General features: G+C 40.0%; 1 protein-coding gene across 2 annotated transcripts in view; it reads right to left on the reverse strand.

Moving 5' to 3' along the window:
* CLNS1A (chloride nucleotide-sensitive channel 1A) overlaps positions 1-5,654 on the reverse strand; it is a 30,642-nt gene extending 24,988 nt beyond the window's left edge. Inside the window, exon 1 of one of the 2 annotated variants that reach the window (XM_003418546.4) lies at positions 5,435-5,649. In XM_003418546.4, the coding sequence (XP_003418594.2) occupies positions 5,435-5,574 (140 nt within the window). In that variant the 5' untranslated portion in view covers positions 5,575-5,649. Of the gene's footprint in view, positions 1-5,434 lie in introns of both variants that reach the window. The other variant, XM_064288742.1, reaches the window with a different exon arrangement.
* Between the last annotated feature and the right edge of the window lie 10,313 nt (positions 5,655-15,967).

Consider the following 15,967-nt stretch of genomic DNA (forward strand, 5'->3'; position numbering starts at 1 on the left):
CCCTGCGATGAGAAGCTCCTGGAACCAGGAGACAGAGAGACAGCTCAAGAAGTGGTGGCAAAGAAATGACAGCAGGAGATGGCGAAGAAAGCAAGCTGAGTCCCTTTGGGCAGGAAGCTTGCTGGGAGAGTTGTGTGCCTCTGGGCACTTGCTGGCAGAGATAAAACAGTTTTGTAACACTTGGCCTGAGTGGGGCAGAGGCTAAGGGCCAGAGAAGCGTGGTGCAAGCACAGTTGGAAAGAGGCTGTCCTACTGTAACAAATGTTACCCTGGCCATTCCTGAGCCTTAACTGTAACCTGTTACTTCCTTAATAAACCCCATAATCATAAGTATGGTCTGTGAGTTCTGTGTGGCCACTGTAATGAATTATCAAGCTCAACAGAGAAGTAGAGAGTGCCATGGGAGGAAGGGTTGGTGTCAGAACTGGTAAAGACGGCAGAGACAGGAGGCATGTTTGACCTCTGTCTCACAGGAATCAGTCTTGGGCTGTTCATCTTGATTTCCCTTTTCCCTTGTGAAGTTAGAGGAGGTCACACACCACCCCCACAGCATTTTTACAATGTTTTACTGAAAAAAAAAAAAAATTTTTTTTTTGGGTAGTGAGGAGTTGAAATAATTGTTTTTTTTTAAAACAAGTCACAGAGTTATAATTCTTGGGTGTCATTTTTTTTTATAGTAGTTACATAAGAGAATGCCCTTGTTCTTAGGCAAGATAGAGTAAAGTATTCACAGGTGAAGTGACAAGATATCAGCAACAAATTCTCAAAAAGCTTGGAAAAACAAACAGGCATAAATGAAGCAAATGCTAACAACTGATGAATCTTTGAGAAGCATATATGAGTATTAATTAACAGCACTTGCAAATTTTCTTCAGGTTTTAAATTCTGCAAAATTGGGAAAAAAAGCATTTAAGACCTTCCAAAAAAACGAGTTTTATATATAGAAAAAAGAATCAATAAACAGAGATGGCATACAGAAATAAGGATTACATAAGGGTTAGGAATATATCTGTGCTCCACCCAACACCACTTAAACTGCTCTCCCCAAGGCCACCAAAGACCTCCTTGTCAATACACAACAGATGCTTTCCAGATCTTTTTATATTTTATTGTTCCTTCTCTTTTCTTTCTTCAAGTCTCTTCTTCCATGATCCACCTCTTAATGCAGGTGTTCCCTAAGGTTCTATCCTTGGCCCTCTTCTCCTCTGAGTATATGCACTTACACTAATGATTTCCAAATTATTTCTAATACCACTCTCCCAAGACGCACGCACATATATCCAACTACTCCTCCATACATGTTCAAACCAAACTCATTATCTGTCTGCCATCTGGAATTTACTTTTCTTTCCATATTTTCTAACTCAGTGGCTGGCCAAATGCTTAAACTTTGCTCAATGTCTTAATTTCCCTCTAAACCAGGGGTTCTTGACATTTTTTGTGCCCTGGACTGTGTGGTAGGTAGAATTTTGGCTTCCATGACCTTTATCCCCTGGTGTCGAGCCTGTGAATATGTTACACTACATGGCAAAACAGACTCTGCAGACGCAACTGAAGTTACTAAACAGCTGACATTAAAATAGGGTGATTATCCTGGATTATCTGGGCGGGCCCAAGGTAATGACGTGAACTCTTAAAATCAGAGAACTTTTCTGGCTGTAAACAACAGAGATGCAGCTGAAGGAGAAGTAAGAGATATGAAGGACAGACGAAAGGGACCAATGTCAAAGAAACAGGGGCCTCAGTCCTACAACCAGGAAAGGAAATAAATTCTGCCAACAACTCCATGAGCTTGGGGGTGGATTTTAACCCCTGAGCATCCAGATAAGCACCCAATCTGATGGATACCTTGAGTTTAGGCATGTGAGACCCTAACCATGCTGTGCCAGACTTCTGATCTACAAACTGAGATAATAAATTTATATTGTTTTAAGCTAAGTTTATAGTAATTTCTTACAGCAACAGAAAATTAATACAGACTCTGGCAGTCTGATAAAGTCTACAGATCCCTTCTTAGAATAATGTTTTCTAAGTGCATAAAACACATAAAATTACAAAGGAAACCAATTATATTGAAACACTGTTATCAAAATACTGCTATAAAAACAAATCTGTCATATAGTTGTAAGTGTGCTTCTTTATTACTGCATTAAATAACAAGATCTAGCATCTGGTCTAATAATGACCATACTTTCAAAGCAATGATGAACATAAGCATTGTTTCCAGGTATCCACAACTCCAATTTGATATGAATATAATCGTGGTTTCTACTGTTGAAAAAGACACAAATAACTGCTAATACTACCACGGTTGGCTGCCTACATTCATAATTGAAAGAAATACTATACTGGTTACTTGTTACAGGTTACCAAAAATAAAGATATAATTTTTCCCCCATCTAAACTCATGAATACCCTGAATTCTAGACACAAATCCCCAAGAACCCTGGTCTCAACTGTGAGTTTCACGAAGGCACATTTACTTTGTTCATCCCTCCAACAGTGAAAGTAATGAGGAATCATCAAATTCTGGCTATGTTTTATGACAGACACAATAGGGTTTTCTGAGGATTGCCTACGTGGGTATGAAAGAAACAAGTCAAAAAATAACTCCAAGGCTTCTGATGTGAACAATTGGAAGGATGATAGTGAACACTGAAGGAGAATCAACTTTTAAAGAGGAAAACAGGAATTTTCTTCTGGTCATGCCATGGTTTGACATGCCTATTAGACATGGGTAGTTTAGATTGATGAAGATTCTTTACCAAGCCAATCTAGAAATTGATTTTCAGAAAACCGTTAAACTTCAGCCAGTTCTAATGAAAATTCTCATTTGAGTTAGTCTGGCTGTGAATTCATAGGGGAAAAAAAAAAAAACCTTTTCAGTAAACTACTCAAGAACCCAACACATTCTGACAGTAAAAGATATTCTATGTAATATGTCTGATAGTGGTAAGTACTATGGAGAAAAGTAAAGCAAGGAGAGGCAGGTAAAGGGACTTTACGGATGGGAATGGGGAGCTAATTTATATAGGGTGATTAAGGAAACACTTCACTGATAAGCTAGCTGGTTTTTTGGCAGAGACCTGAAAGAAATATAGAAACAAGTTATGTGGACATATAGGGTAGTAACAGTACGTGCAAAGGTACCAAAATGGCAGCATGTTTGTTGGAAACTGACCTTGGTGGGTGCATGTATGGCAACTTTGGGGAAAAACAAGGAAGTCAATGTGTCTGGAACAGAGCAGTTGAAGGAAAAAGTAGTAGATGAGGTTAGAGAGGTTGCGGGAGGCAGTAAGATCATGAGGGCCTTGTAAGCAATTGTGAAGTCCGATCTTTGGCTTTTACTATGACAGCACTCTAACATTTAGAGTTCAGGGAGATAAAGCTGACCCAGTAAAAAAGACTGAGAAGGTGAGCTGCCAAGGAGAATTTTAAGCTCCCATCATCTACATAAGGGGCAGGGATAGGGGATGAGGGATAAAGGGAGAGGGGCTGGAAATGTATGGAAATGTGGGCCATGAACATGGGCAATGAAATTAGAAATCTGAAACAGTCAAATAAAGGGATAAAAAGGAGTGAGGGCCTAGTTGAGTTTGAAAGCATGCAAGTGAAAAAACTGAAGCCCCTTAGCAGATTACCAAAGGGGAAAAAAAAATGATAAGCATAGTTTTCTATTTGAATACCACTTTGTGAAAGTGAGAAAGAGTGATACCTGGCAGAGTATAACTATTTTTTAGGGTAAAGGTCAGGCCATGAAATAACAAAGGTGACCTAGGTAACTAGGATTTCCATCTCTCTCTTTTTTTTTAAGGATGAAAGAGTGGCAGGGAGGATGGAAAAGATGGGACTGGACCTGCTTAAACAAATATAATTTCAGATGTTCCTTAAATAAAAGTGTGTGTGTCTAAAGCTGGTAACAGGGAACCCAAGGTAGAGAAGGGAGAGTGTTGACATGTCATAGAGCTATTCACCTATGCCATGAAACAATACGTATACTAACTGTTTAATGAGAAGCTAATTTGTTCTATAAAATTTCATCTAAAGTACGATTAAAAAAAAAGAGGAAGAAAAAAGTGTGTCTGTCTATACATAGAGTCCTGCGCCTACCTGGGAAAAGAATACCTGAGTTCCCTGAGGGTCTGCGTGTTGCAAACAAAGCCAACTACTAGCCCTAAATTTGCCCTTGTATTTGAAGGTTTCTGGGACTTTTGCCTATTTATTGATATTTCCCTATTTCCTCCCCACATGGAAACCCCTGTGGCGTAGTGGTTAAGAGCTATGGCTGCAAACCAAAAGGCTGGCAGTTTGAATTCACCAGATGCTCCGTGGAAACTCTATGGGGCAGTTCTCCTCTGTCCTATAGGGTCACTATGAGTCAGGATCGACTCGACAGCAGTGATATTATACATCTTACTTTCCCTCCAGGTCATCCTTCCTTATAAATAAGTCCTTTTAAAGTTTTTTGGGGTCACTGAACTCCTTTAGAATCTAATGTCAGAGACCACAAAAACAATGCAGTCAAACCCTACATGTAACTTCTGGGGTTCACAGACCCCCTTAAAGGCCCTACATTTAAACCAAATTAAGAGACCCTGTTCTACAACCTCCCCTCTCCTTACGGTGATTCTTTCCTACTCTGAACTTCCCCATCCCCCAGCACTATCTGTACTACTCACTTAACTATTAATCTCCAATTGCCTTGTTATAGTCCCAATACTTCGCTAACTTATTTAACTGTTCACATACTTAATCCTCAAGTAGAGAATAAACTCCTGGGAGTCGCAGGTCGAATCTGACACATCTTTGGGGTTATTTGTTTTAAAACAAGCAAGGCTGATAATAAATATTCAATTTAAGACATGTCTGACTGTGAAAGTACAAAGCGTTTCAGATGGCAAAAGAAAAGAGAAATCCACTCTAGGGCCAAGAAATGTGAGTCAGATCCCTTTGATTATGACCCTAGCCTTGGGTCAGGGGTGCACCTCTCCCCACCCACACTTACAGAAAAAAATCTAAACTCTTTTAACTAGACATTCAAAATCCTCTACAACCTGTACTGAACCTACACATCCTGCCCAGGGCAACCTGTCCCGCACTTGTTCATAGGACACGAAGTCAGGGCCTAGAAACTCAAAACCATGCCCATGAGTAAGGAGCAACGCACGCGCCAGACCTCCAGTTTGTAGGCGGACAGAAAGCACAATCAGGGAGGAAAACTCCGTCTGAAATAGAGAAAGAAATGCTCTGGGGCAGGAGACACACGAACAAACGAGTCTTCCTCCCAGCAGAGGCATCCCCAAGGTGATGCGAACCATACACTGTCCCTCCCAGCAGCCACCGTGGTCGCAGTCTCTCTCCTGTTCCTCGGCGCCGCCGGTGCGAGGGAGAAGGCAGCGCGCAGGAGGCCAGAGCTCGGTAACAGGGACCCTACCTCTCAGCGATGTAAAGGGTTCCGGTGCCGAGGCCCTTCCCGTCCAACACAGCCTCAGTATCTGGCTGCTGCTGCCGAAGCCCCTCAGCCGGGCCAGGTGGCGGGAAACTTTTAAGGAAGCTCATTGCAACAGGGAGCATCGAGATACGGGCCTGGCGGGAGCTGAGATGACTGTAAACCCAGCTCGCCGCGTCCCGCCCCGGAAGCAGTCGCAATCGCCCCGGAAGAACAACCGTCTGGACAGGCAATTGCGCGGCCGCCAACCATAGAGATGAGCCGTTCTAGGAAAAACGCTCGGAGGTTTCCCAAGACCTTGCCGAGTTTGTCACGTGATACCTTGCCGAGTGTGTCACGTGATACCTTGCCCCCCCCCCCTTTCTCTCCTTGCCCCTCCCCCCATTTTGAGACTCTTCGGCCTGGAATGACGAAGCTTTCTCCCGCCTCTTGTTTCGAGGTTGTCACAACAACCCTGCGAGAGAGGAAGCACGAGGAGTATTATTATCTCTTTTACTACAAAAGAGGAAATGGAGGCCCGAGACGTGGAGTTCCTTGTCTGAGGTCACACACGGAGTAGAAACAGCACATGTCTAGATGTCAGAAGTCTCCTAACTGGGTTCAAAGCTTTACTCTCCTGGTCCCGCCTCACCCGGGGTTGTTCACATATCGACTTTGTACAGCCGTGCACCAGACAGCAGTCTAGGTCCTGACACTGTCATATTGCACGAGCGACGCATCCCCACGTCTCAGGTGGGCAAAAGAGCACAGAGAGGTAAAATTAACTCAGGGAGAAGAGCTGACTATTGTCAGTAAGGAGATGGGTCGCTGATTAAAAAAAAAAATTCACCAGTCTTCATTAGAGCAATAAAACCTTTAAAAATCATCATAGTAAAATAAGGTTAATGAGTGTTATGTGCCAGGCACTGTTCTAGGCACATTGTCCATGTTATTAGTTCATTTAAGTAGCCGTGGTGGTGCAGTGGTTAAGGCTCTGGTGCTAAGCTAAAGTTTGGCAGTTTGAACCTCAGCCTCTCTGAGGGAGAAAAGACCTGACTATCTGTTCCCGTAAAGATTATGGTCTAGAAAACCCCATCTGCCCTATAGGGTCGCTGTGAGTTGGAATAGACTCCAGCGCACACAATATTATTTTACTCTTTAGGACAACTTTATGAAGAAGTTGCTATTGATTGAATTTTGCAGATGAGAAACCTGAGGCATTAAATTCAAGAGCAAGAGTTTGGCGTGAGAAACCTAGTGGAATCCAAGCCACTCAGTCTTTCTAGGTTCCTCTTTTCTTACCTGTAACTTCAATATGATCCTACCTATGCCATAGGACTGTTAACCCTGGAGGACCGACATGTGAGGAATCTAATTTTTATCTTGTAAACAGCTAGGGAAATGTTAGATTTTTAAACTAGGATTACATTTTTAAACTGGGATTAGTAGTACTTTGAAGGATGGGCTGGAGGAGGGAGACAGTGAGCAGGCAGGGTATTAGGGAGTTGTTGCCATAGTATAGATGAGAGAATGGCAGTAAGGATGGAGATGGGAACAGATTCCAGAGCTACTTCAAAGATTATTTCTAAATTTTCAGTTAGTGATTGAGTGGATGCTAGTTCATTTCTCCAAGATGGAGAATTCAGGAGGAGGCAGAGGTTTTGAGAGTAGCTATCAAATTTAACTTGGGAAATGGCAAATTTAAGGTTACCCAAAGGACATTTAGATGTGGCCGGTTACTTAGTGAAACATCCAACACTTTGCTCAGAAATGGAATCCCCCAAATAACACTGGAAGAAAATTGGCTAACACCAGTATCTGATAATTTCATAGCAACTTGACCTAGTTTTCATAGTGTTGTTTTTAAAGAGTGATTGTCTAATGGCAAAACAGTTCATCCATGCTTTATAACTGAAGAATAGGGATCTGACTTACAACAAGGAGGTCTTCAAGCACCTGGTACAGTGCTAGGCTCAGAAGGATGCGATCACGTAAATGTTTGTGAAAGCAAACTATGGCATATCACTAAGAATATAAAGAACAAGATTTGTGCTTTCTGTTTCTTATATAAATCTCTGTGGCTAATACAAGTAGTAGGCACTGAATAAATCTCACATTTGAACAGTATTTTACTTTAAAAAAAATGCTTTCTCACTCATTATCTTCTTTGATCCTTAGGGTAATTCTGTGAAGTAAGGAGGGTGACTATTATTATGCCCATTTTATAGATAAGGAAACAGAATCAGAGAACTTAAGTGACCTGATGAATGCTACATTACTAGTACTGAGCTAGAAATTATATTCATGCCTTTTTATGAAAAGTCCAGAGTTTTCACTACAAACCACCACCTATTAGAACTAGATAGGGTTATAAAGGTATTTCTCCTTTCTAGTGATAGTAAGGATTAAGCTTTGTATGTATGCATTCTTACTAGATCATGCTCATCTCACTCTTAAGGTTATATCCTTGAGAGTAAGAAGAGTATGATCTAGTAAGGTTATATCCTTGAGGGTGATAGATGGAGTTGGAAGTAGGTGAACTGGTTGAAAATATGTACGAGGAATAGATAGGCTAGAGATTCCCCAAATTTCCTCTTTCCGAGCCTGACAATTGATGGTGGCTGTCAGCTGGAACCTCACTGGGGACAGTTGCAGATTGAATTGTGTCCTCCAAAAATGTGCATCAACATGGCTAGGCCATGACTCCCAGTATTATGTGATTGTCCACCATTTTGTCATCTGATGTGATTTTCCTGTGTGCTGTAAATTCTACATCTATGATATTAACGAGGCAGGATTAAAAGAAGAAAAAAAAAGCCAGAACTCAATCTACAAGATTAAGTTGTATCTTAAGTCAACCTCTTTTGAGATCTAAAAGAGAGAAGTGAGCAGAGAAACATGGGGACTTCGTTACTACCAACCAAGAAGAGCCAGGAGCGCGTGTCCTTTGTACCTGAGATCCCTGCACTGAAAAGCAACTAGACCAGGAGAAGATTGATGACAAGGACCTTCATCCAGAACTGACAGAGAGAGAAAGCCTTCTCCTGGAGCTGACACCCTGAATCCAGACTTCTAGCCTCCTAGACTGTGAGAGAATAAATTTGTCTTTGTTAAAGCAGCACTAAATAACTAAGACGGGGATATCAACTGGAATACCTATACATAGCCTGTCGATGTGGCCTGGTCTTCCTCACAGCTGGGCTTCAAAGGTGATCATCCCATAAATGCCACAACTTCGCCTTGTTAGCAGGCATTCATTCTTTCAGATGCCAGAAAGAGTCTGAAGAAGACAGTAATTTAAATTCAAGAAAGCAGCTGACATTATAACATACGGTGCCAGAGATCTCCTGACCAGACATAACAATTTGGGAGACAATAAGTTTCAAAGCCTGTCAGTTAGGGTTTAGGGCCAAAATAGTACCAATTCTCCTGCTACTGCTTCCTCAGTTGCCATTGCCTTTCTCTATTGAAAACCTCCAATGTTCCATCAGCTGCCACTGCTGACCCAGGAGCAAAAATTCTGCTCTTCACTCTCCCTCAAAACTTCTTGCACGCCTGGATCATCTGGTGTTTACAAATTATGAAGTGTTTTGTTTGGTTTTATAAACTCAAATTTATTATGAAGGATCTTTATTCATAAAGATCATAATTTTTTTTTTAATCTGCAAATAAAAAATACTAAAGGGAAACGCACTAAAATGGAGGTTATCTCTGAATGGTGGGGCTGCTGTTTAATTTTTTTTTCTTTTCTTTGTTTTCTTTGATAAACATATTAATTTATCATTAAAAGGAAATTAAATATATTACAAAATATTACAAACGGGATACTCTATGACTTAGGGAATTGACTTTCTCTGCTGTTAATTTGGTTTTCAGATAGAAATCAGAAATGACTGGTTGAAATAGTAACTAGTAACCCAAGAAACGATGAGACCGAGTGTTTATTTAGCATGCAAGCTTAGTGGGGTCATTACTTGCATCTTTAAATTAGAAGAAGCTGTCGTAGAAAGAATACTGACTTTGAGTCTTAAAAACTGTTGTTGTTAGTTGCCATCGAGTGGGCTCCAACTCATGAGACCTTATGTCTAACAAAACGAAAAGTTGCCCACTTCGTGATTGTTGGTATGTTCGAGTCCATTATTTTGGCTATTGTGTCACTCCATCTCATTGAAGGCTTCCCCTGTTCTCGCTGATGCTCTGTTTTACCAAACATGGTGTCCTTTTCTGGTGATTGGTCTTTCCTGATGACGTGTCCAAAGTAAGTGAGCCAAAGTCACGCCATCCTTGCATCTAAGGAGCATTTTCACTGTATTTCATCTAAGACTGATTTGTTCGTTCTTCTGGCAGTCCATGGTATATTCAGTATTCTTTACCAACACCACAGTTCTAATACCCAAATTCTTCTTCTGTCTTCCTTTTTCATTGTCCAGTTTTTTTATGCATATGAAGCATTTGAAAAGGCCATGGGTTGGGTCAGCCACACCTTAGTCGTCAAAGTGACATCTTTGGTTTTTAATACTTTAAAGAGGTCTTTTGCAGATTTGCCCAATGCAATACCCCCCAAAAACCAAAAACCCATTGCCGTGGAGTCGATTCCTGACTCATAGCAACCCTGTAGGACAGAGTAGAACTGCCCCGTAGGGTTTCCAAGGAGCGGTTGGTGGATTCAAACTGCTGAGCTTGGGGTTAACAGCCATAGATCTTAACCAATACAGCTCCAGTGCAATACAGTCATTTGATTTCTTGACTGGTGCTTCTATGGATGTTGATTGTTGATCCAAGTAGAAGAAAATCCCTGACAACTTCAATTTCTTTGTTTATCATGATGTTATTATAAGCCTCAGTTTCCTCATCTGTAAAAAAGAACAATAACACCATGTAATAATTAGATGATTAACAAATGAGATTTGTCATTATTTTTTGGTGGCTTCTATATGTAAGGTGGAGCCCCGGTGGCACAGTGGTTTAAGCATTTGGCTGCTAACCAAAAGGCTGGCAGTTGGAATCCACCAGCCACTCCTTGGAAACCCTATGGGGCAGTTCCACTCTGTCCAATAGTGTCATTATGAGTCGGAATCCACTTGACGACAACGGCTTTTTGTTGTTGTTGTTGTTTTGGGTTTATATGTAAGGCATTTTGCTGGGCATTGGGGAAAAAGAGAGCTTAGTAACACTGTGCCCGTTTTAAGGAGCTAAAACTGTAGAAAAATAAGACAAATAATTATAGTTTATTAAGCAGTATAATGGAAACCCTGGTGGCGTAGTGGTTAAGTGCTATGGCTGCTAACCAAAGGGTCGGCAGTTCGAATCCACCAGGTGCTCATTGGAAACTCTACGGAGCGGTTCTACCCTGTCCTATAGGGTCGCTATGTGTTGGAATCAACTCGATGGCACTGGGTTTGGTTTTTGGGGGTTTTAAGCAGTATAATATGGAATATACGGCATGCTACGTGTCATAGATTGACTTATGTCCCCCCAAAAATGTGTGTATCAATTTGCCTGGGCCATGATTTCCAGCTTTGTGTGGTTGTCCTCCATTTTGTGATAGTAACTTTATGTTAAAGAGGATTGGGGTGGGATTGTAACACCCTTACTCATACAGCATTCCTGATCTAATGTAAAGGGAGTTTCCCTGGGGTGTGACCTGCACCACCTTTTATCTCCCAAGAGATAAAAGGAAAGCAAAGCAAGCAGAGTTGGGGACCTAATACCACCAAGAAAGAAGCACCAGGTGCAGAGCACATCATTTGGACCTGGGATTCCTGCGCAGAGGAGCTTCTAGTCCAGGGGAATATTGACAAGAAGGACCTTCTTCCAGAGCCCACAGAAAGGAAAAGTGTTCTGCCAGAGCTGACGCTCTGAATTTGGACTTCTAACTTACTAGACTGAGAGAAAATAAATTTCTCTTTGTTAAAGCCATCCACTTGTGGTATTTCTGTTATAATAGCACTAGATGACTAAAACAATACAGGAGCACCTAACTCAGCGTGAGGGGTTAGGAGAGGCTTCTTAGAAGAAGTGGTGCCTGAGTGACACCTTAAAGAATTACCTCTTAGAATTAGCTAAACCCCAAAATCAAACCATTGCCATTGAGTCGATTTTGACTCATAGCAAGTCTATAGAATGGAGTAGAAATGCCTTCATAGGGTTTCCGAGGCTGTAATCTTTATGGAAGTAGACTGCCACATCTTTCTCCCACGGAGTGGCTGGTTGGTTCGAATTGCTGTCCTTTCAGTTAGCAACCAGGCGCTTAACCACTAGGCAACCAGGACTCCTTTAGAATTAGCTAGATTTCAGAAAATAGGTTTTGTTTGTGTCTGATGAACTGAGTACTATAAAATGTAAACTGTTATAAAGGATTCCATTTTTTAAAAGGATTTTTTAAATTAGGTCTAATTTACATGCTGAAATGCACAGTTAAGTGTAACAAATGCACACACCCTATCAATATATAGAACATTTGCATTGCCCCAGAGAGTTCACTCACTCCCTTTCCTAGTAACTCCCCCTCCCAGAAGCAACCACTAATTTGATTTTTATCACCACAGATTAGTTTGCCTGTTCTAGAATTTTATATAAATGGAATTATACAATATGTACCCTTTTGAGCAAGTCTTCTTTCACTTGGCATAGTGTTTTGAAATTCATCCATGTTGTTTGCACATTAGTAGTTCCTTTTTATTGCTGAGTGGTATTCTGTTGTATGACTATACCACAGTTTCTTTATCCATTCTCCAGTTCGTGGACATCTGTGCTGTTTCTAGTTTTTGGCCATTATAAATAAACTGTTAACATTCTTTTACATGGATTTGTATGGACACAGGTTTTCATTTCTTTTAGATAAATATGTAGGAGTGGAATTGCTGGGTCATAGGCTAGATGTTCATCTGTCTTTTTAAGAAATTGCCAAGCAGTTTCCAAAGTGGCTTTACCGTTTTACATTCCCACCAGCAAAACGTATGGGAGTTCCAATTGCTCCATCTCCTTATCACCATTTGGTCTTTTTCATTTGAGTAGGTGTGTAGTAGTATCTCAATATGGTTTTAATTAGCATTTCCTTGATAACTAATGAGATTAAGTACTTTTTCATGTGCTTCTTGGCCATTTGTATACCTTTTTTTTGTCTTTTAAAATCTTTTGCTCACTTTTTAAAATTCGATTTTCTTTTTATTGTTGAGCTTAGTTCTTTATATATCCTGGATACAAGTACTTAGCCAGATGTTTATGTTATAAATATTTTCTCCTAGTCTATGATTTGTCTTTTTATACTTTTAACGGTGTCTTCTGATGAGCAGAATTTTTTAATTTTGATGAAGTCTAATTTGTTCTTTTTTTTTAAGTATCCTCAGATTTTTTTTTGAATAATTTATTTTATTTTTTAATTGTGCCTTAAGTGAAGTTTACAATTCAAGTCAGTTTCTCATACAAAAACTTAGACATACATTGTTTGTGACCGTAGTTACTGTCCCCACAACATGACAGCCCACTCCCTTTTCTCTACCCTGTATTTCCCATGTCCCTTCAACCAGCCCCTGTCCCCCTCTGCTCTCTCATCTCGCCTCTAGAGAGGAGCTGCCCACATAGTCTCAGGTGTCTACTTGAGCTAAGAAGTACACTCCTCACCAGTACTATTTTATGTCTTATATTCCAGTCTAATCTTTGTCTGAAGAGTTGGCTTTGGAAATGGTTTTAGTTTTGGGCTAATGAGTCTCTCCACAACCTCTCCAACATTTATTGTTTTGTGTTTTTTGGGTTAATGCTACCCTTGTTGGGGTGAGATGGTATCTCATTGTAGTTTTGATTTGCATTTCTCTAATGGTTAATGATCGTGAGCATTTCCCCATGTATCTGTTAGCCGCCTGAGTGTCTTCTTTGACGAAGTGTCTGTTTATATCCTTTGCCCATTTTTTAATTGGGTTATTTGTCTTTTTGTTGTTGAGATTTTGCAGTATCTTGTAGATTTTAGACAGTAGGTGCTGATCTGATTTGTCACAGCTAAAAAGAATTTTTTCCCCAGTCTGTAGGTTGTCTTTTTACTCTTTTGGTAAAGTCTTTAGATAAGCGTAAGAGTTTGATTTTTTTTTAGGTTTTGATTTTTTTTTTTAATTTTTATTGAGCTTCAAGTGAATGTTTACAAACAAGTCAGTCTGTCACATATAAGTTTATATACACCTTACTCCATACTCCCACTTTCTCGCCCCGAGTCAGCCCTTCCAGTCTCTCCTTTCATGACAATTTTGCCAGCTTCCAACCCTCTTTACCCTCCCATCCCCCCTCCAGACAGGAGATGCCAACACAGTCTCAAGTGTCCACCTGATCAAGTATCCTCAGATATTTTTGGTTACTCCAAGGTTGGGAAGATATTCTCCATGTTTTCTTCTAGAAGCTTTGCAGTTTTTACTTTTCCATTTAGGTCAATGATCCATCATGAATTATTTTCTGTGTATGGTGTCAGGTATCCATAGGATAGCCAATTCCAATATCATCTACTGAACAGACTTTCTCCAGTGAATTGCTTGGGGGCTCTGTTGAAAATCATTTGACCATGTATGTGTGGGTGTATTTCTGTTCCACTGATCTATTTACATAATATACTTTTGCTAATACTACACTGTCTGGAAGCTTTTTAGTAGATTTTAAAGTCAGAGAGAGTAAGCCCTCCAACATTGTTCTTCTTTTTCAAGATTGCTTTGACTATTCTAGGATAATGGTTCAATTTTAAAAGCAACTATAAATGGAGATTACCAAAGAACTGGATAAAAGCTTAGAAATTATGTAATTGGTACAATCACTTATATTTTAGGTCATATAACTGAGTTACCAAGAAGGAGAGTTGATCAAGATTACATAACTAGAGGCTTCCAGGTTGACTGGATGTTGTGAGGAAGGGAAATGGTGGAAAAGGGTATGCAAAGTTGACTGGCTAAATAATGGTATTTTGGAAAAACGAGAAAATCAAAACAGGAAGTCTGTTTTACTGGGAGAAGAAGCCAAGTTCACATTTAAGTAGGGTTTCAGATGTTTTGCTAGACACGAGAAAGACTGTTGTTAAGGGAATACATGTACAAGGGCCCTTTTCAGTTTGGTAAATGAAAAGAAGCATCCTGTTTCTGGAGCATAATGAGTGAGGGGAAAAGTGGCCAGATATGAGCTTAGAGAAATAGGCAAGGGCCAGATCATGCAAGGCCTTATAGGCTAAGTTAAGCAGGCTTTAAGCATGGAAATGACATGATCACATATGCCACTGATCTAACTTGAAGTTCTACCAGTTTAAAAAAAAAAAAAAGCCCTCTCCCCAGGAGTGTTTGCTGAAAACAATTAAGGCAGCTATTTTAACTTTGTGGCTTCCTGAGGCCACAGATAACAGTTGGGGCAAGCAATAGACTAATCGAAAGGCTTAAAAGGAAAGGCTGGGGAATGAGAAGTCTCTGGGATCTGAAAAGCTCTGACATTCCTGGGAATTTAGAAGTCCATGTCCATGTAAGGGCTATGAGTGTGCTCATGAAAGCCTTAAGGATCTGAGCAAGTAGGATGTGAACACTAGGGCAGAACTGTCAGCCTGAGTAAGTGTTGAAGACATACCCCAATACACACACAGAGCCCCTCAGGTTTAGTAGTTCTAGGAGTTAAAAGAAGTCTGTGTCCAATCATTAGCTGACTACTATGCTAACTGAGTAGACTTTAGTGGCCACACATGACAAAGATTACAGACCTTACAGAATTAGTTCAGAAAAGTCAACAAATAAAAAACAATAACAAACAGCAACAACAAAAACCCTGGGAGAAGGAGAATCTTAGTTCCAGAAGTGCTACATTATATTATCTAAAATATCCAGTTTTTTTTTTAAAAAAAAAGTACGAAAGCATGCAAAAAAAAAAAAACAAGAAAATATGACCGATTCACAGGAAAAAAATAAATTAATAGAAACTGTCCCTGAGGAAGCTAAGACATTGGAATTACTAGACAAGAACTTAATAAACTGTTTTAAGTATGCTCAAAGAGGTGAATGAAACCATGGGCAAATAACTGATAGAAATCAGGAAAATGATGTATGAAAAAAATGAGAATATCTATAAAAGCTAAAAGCTATAAAGAGGAATCAAGCAGAAATCCTGGAACTGAAAAGTATGATACTGAAATGAAAAATTCCCTAGAGGTTTTCAGTAGCAGATTTGAGCAGGCAAAAGAAAGAATCAGTGAACTTGAAGATAGGTCAATTGAGATTACCCAGTGTGAGGAACAAAAAGAATGAAGAAAAATGAATAGAACCTAAAAGACCTGAGGGGCACCATCATATGCATAACAGGAGTCCCAGAAGGAGATGAGAGGAAGAAAGGCCAAAAGAAAAAATATTTGAAGAAATAATGAATGAAAATTTCTCAAATTAGATGAAAATCATGAACATATACATCTAAGAAGTTCAACGAATTCCAAGCAGAATAAACTTAAAGAGATCCACATCAAGACTGGTCATAGTAAAGCTGTCAAAAACCAAACAAAGAGAATTCCTGAGGGAATCAAGAGGGAAGTGACTCATC

This window comes from Loxodonta africana, chromosome 7 (genome assembly GCF_030014295.1).
Source record: "Loxodonta africana isolate mLoxAfr1 chromosome 7, mLoxAfr1.hap2, whole genome shotgun sequence".
Lineage (NCBI taxonomy): Eukaryota > Metazoa > Chordata > Mammalia > Proboscidea > Elephantidae > Loxodonta > Loxodonta africana.